Raw genomic sequence first — 3,687 nt, 5'->3', positions numbered from 1 at the left:
ACCCTTCCCCTCCTCCATGCCTTTGCACAATTTTTTTTCTCTGCCTGAATACTCAGGGAGAGAAATACTTCTCCTCCTCAGTGAACTCCTATTCACCCATCAAGATCCAGTTCAATTGTTCATTTTCTCCTGCAACATTTGTGACTTAAGAGGCCCCTCCACAATCCCTCCCACCTTTCTCTGTTGCCATTGTCTGTTCTTACTGAGTGAGTTTTAGGTGCTGGGGGGGGAGGGGGGGTGGGGGGGGGGTGGGCGGTGGGTCATGATACAGGCCTTTGAGTTGCTCCTTTTGGTGGGTAGAAAGGGCCACTGTTGGAGGGGCAAGTGATCTAAACCCGCCTCCCTGAATACCAAGGGGCCCAGGATGAGGTGGGATAGGGTGCATTTGAGCTGGACTGTGAAGGGCTCAGCTGGCCGGCAGCGTTGGGAGCAGGGTGTGTGTGTCCAGTAAGGAAGCACACTGCAGGGGGTCGAGTGGCTGGGGCACTCCCTGGCCATGGGGCAGGCTGAGGACAGACACTGCTCTGGCTTGAGGGGCTGAGGCAGAGGATGATGCCTGAGGCATTTCAAAAGGCAGAATGTTTAGGACTCAGGGCTGCTGAGAGGCAGGGTGCATGAGTTGGAAGGTGAAAGGTGCTCGCTGGACTTGGGGTTGCAGAGGCCAAAGGCAGATTATCCAGGACAGAAAAGAAAAGAAAGCCTGGGGAAAGCAAGGCCACCCCTCAGCTCCCACCCGGATGCACCTCCCGGCAGCATCAACACACACACCTAGCTTGTGACCAAGTTCTGTTTATTTTAGAAGCATAAACAGTGGAACCAGGAAGGAGTGATGAGAAGACACCAGCCTCCCTGACAGGCTGTGTGTGTGTGTAATCCAGGCCTACCCAGCAGCCTGGTCCAGGCCCTTCCTGCGAGGAGAGGGTGTCGAGGACAACCTGGGGGGAGGAGAAAGTTCCATGACGGTGGGGGTGGAGTGACTTGGCGTCGGGTCCCTCTGAACAAAGTGAAAAAGGCCAGAGGGCCGAAGCCTTTGGTCCGGAGCACCCCGAGCTGGCTCTGTCTGTGCCTGCGGCAAAGCCAGGCTCTGGAGGGGAAACCATGAGGTGTCGTCTGGTCACTAGGAAGGCCCCAGGTGTCCAAGAACAACCGATAGTGAGGCCCCACGGCCAGCAAGCACCCGCTTCCCCTGCCCTAGTCATCGCTGCAGAGCCTTCAAGGAGGGGGCACCCAAGGCAGCCAGACTTCCCAGGCCCCGCTGTCGGGTGACAGAAGCCCCAGGTTCCTACAAATACTGTTTCTTAGAGGCATGGCTGCTGGGGTATTTCTGGCTACTCTCGGGGTACGGGTCCAGGAAGGGGGGTGGCCTAGAAGCAGCCAGCCTCTCCTCTGTGGTCAGGTTGGCCCAGTTCTGCTCACTGGATGAGAGCCCGCTGTAGACGGGGCATGGCTCGGATGAGGGCTCCTTGCCCATGGGGAGGTAGAAGACCTGGTTAGCGTAGGGCTCCGGGGTGGTGCCCTGAGCTAGGGGGGCATTCTGGCCCTGCTGGGCCTTTAGTCTCCTGGTGAGGTAGCGGTACAGCAGGTGCACCAGCTCCAGCAGGTTGAGCAGCAGGGAGATGAAGCCGACCACCTGCATGAAGATGATGAAGATCGTCTTCTCGGTGGGGCGAGAGACATAGCAGTCCACCGAGTGGGGGCAGGGTGAGCGGTGGCACACATACACGGGTGCCATGGTCCAGCCGTAGAGACGCCACTGGCCGTACAGGAAGCCTGCCTCGAGTATGCTCTTGCAGATCACACTGACCACGTAGGTGCCCATCAGCGCCCCTCGGATCCGCATGCGGCCATCTTCGGCCACCGAGATCTTGGCCATCTGACGCTCTATGGATGCCAACGTCCTTTCCACGCATGGGTCCTTGTGCGGCAGCGCCCGCAGCTCCTCCTCCTTCTGCCGCAGCCGCTCCTCACGCCGAGACAGGTGAATGACGTGGGCCAGGTAGATGAGGGTGGGCGTGCTGACAAAGAGGAACTGCAGCACCCAGTAGCGGATGTGGGAGATGGGGAAGGCCTTGTCGTAGCAGACGTTGGTGCAGCCCGGCTGGGCCGTGTTGCACTGGAAATCCGACTGCTCGTCACCCCACACGGACTCACCGGCCAGGCCCAGGATGAGGATGCGGAAGATGAAGAGCACTGTCAGCCAGATCTTGCCCACCACGGTGGAGTGCTGCTGGACCTGGTCCAGCAACTTTTCCAGGAAGCCCCAGTCACCCATGGCTCCTGGGCTTCTGTCTGCAGGGAGACAGAAAACACTGGTTTTTAGCACAAAAAAAACCTTCTCCGCTGGCCTAGCAACAAGCCTGCAGCTGGGCGGGCCATGCCTTTTCAGCTACAGGGAAACTGAGGCTCAGGGCGGGGACGGGACTGGCCTGGGGGCTCACACCCAGCAGGGTGGTCAGGACTAGAAGCAGATCTTTGGATGATGGCTGCTAAGCTCTGGCAAAGGTCCCGTCTAGTCACACATCCGGGTCCCTCTTGTTCCCAGCCGGAGTCCCAGGATGACCACAGCCCCCAAAAAGATTCAGCTCAAGTTGAGGCTCCTGAGCCTCTGGGAACGGAGAATCTGAGGAACGTATCCAAGGTCACACAGCTGTGCCATGTCCCTCGTCCCTTTTGTCCAGGACAGGCTGTCCCCAGACAGTGGAAGGGAGTGGTGGTGCTATCTGCAGCTTCTCAGGGTGCCCAAAGCCTCGGGTCCCCACTCCCTTCCTCTGATCTCATCCTAACTTTTGAGTTTGTGGCAGGAGGGGTGTTAGACAGCATCCTGCATGAGCTCCACCTGCCAGCAATCGGGACCTGCACTTAAGTATGGACGCTTGATCCTGCCCCCTTCCTCCATCCCAAGACCCCCCCCCCCCCCCACACACACGTTATTGCTGCCAAATTGTCATAGCAGGATAGCAGGGAAGCGGCACAGGCCACACAGTTCCCAGAACATCTTGGGGCAGGGGAGGTAGGGGAAGGAGGAGCAAAGGAACCAGACCTGGGTTCCAATCCCGACTCCTTCGTACAAACTGAGACCTCGCTTATGGGACAAGCTCTTAGCACCTCTCTTGTAAAATGGAAATAATAATAGTCCTGTCTCCTGCGGTTATAAGGGTCCAATGAAAGGAGATAGGAACCTTGCTTAGCACAAAGCCCAGCCACGGGCAGACTGGATGAATGCCGCTGTGGTGGTTGGTACCCCACCGCCCTCACTCCTCCCACTGCGCAGCAACCCCCAGTCCCCAAGCGCAACTCACCGCCTGCCTGCCAGGCGGCCCAGGTGCTGGTGGGGACGCGCGGTGGCCGAGCGGCGCCCGGGAGCCCTGCTGGGACCTCGCCTAGAGGCCGGGGCGCCTTAAATAGCGCCGAGGGGCGGGGCAGGAAACGGGGCGGGAGGGCGGCGGGCGCTTTCTCAGCGCCGGGGGATGGGACGGGAGGTGCGGACTCTCCCACCCGACTCTCCTGGAAGGGGCTGGGGAGATGGCGCTGGGGTTGGGGGCGAAGGGGCTCTCTCCTCCTCCAGCTAACGGTATTCCAGGCGTTATCTCTCCCGGCCGCAGTTTCTTTGGTGATGGGACAGGAGGTCTCCAACGCGAAGTTTTTCAGGGCGGGGCGGAGCGGGGGAATTTGAAAGTATTACAGCAA

At 59.5% G+C, this 3,687-nt stretch overlaps 1 protein-coding gene across 1 annotated transcript; it reads right to left on the bottom strand.

Moving 5' to 3' along the window:
• Positions 1-784: 784 nt before the first annotated feature.
• Positions 785-3,365, bottom strand: GJA4 (gap junction protein alpha 4). The gene is made up of 2 exons (XM_008156966.3): positions 3,300-3,365; positions 785-2,289 (listed from the first exon to the last, which is right to left on the bottom strand). The coding sequence occupies exon 2, from the start codon at positions 2,270-2,272 to the stop codon at positions 1,283-1,285; it is 990 nt and encodes a 329-aa protein (XP_008155188.1). The 5' UTR covers positions 2,273-2,289; positions 3,300-3,365; the 3' UTR covers positions 785-1,282.
• Between the last annotated feature and the right edge of the window lie 322 nt (positions 3,366-3,687).

The sequence above is a fragment of the Eptesicus fuscus genome, chromosome 9 (genome assembly GCF_027574615.1).
Source record: "Eptesicus fuscus isolate TK198812 chromosome 9, DD_ASM_mEF_20220401, whole genome shotgun sequence".
NCBI classification, from domain to species: domain Eukaryota; kingdom Metazoa; phylum Chordata; class Mammalia; order Chiroptera; family Vespertilionidae; genus Eptesicus; species Eptesicus fuscus.
The sequence above is the reverse complement of the archived record's forward strand: the minus strand, read 5'-3'. Positions and strand labels throughout refer to the sequence as shown.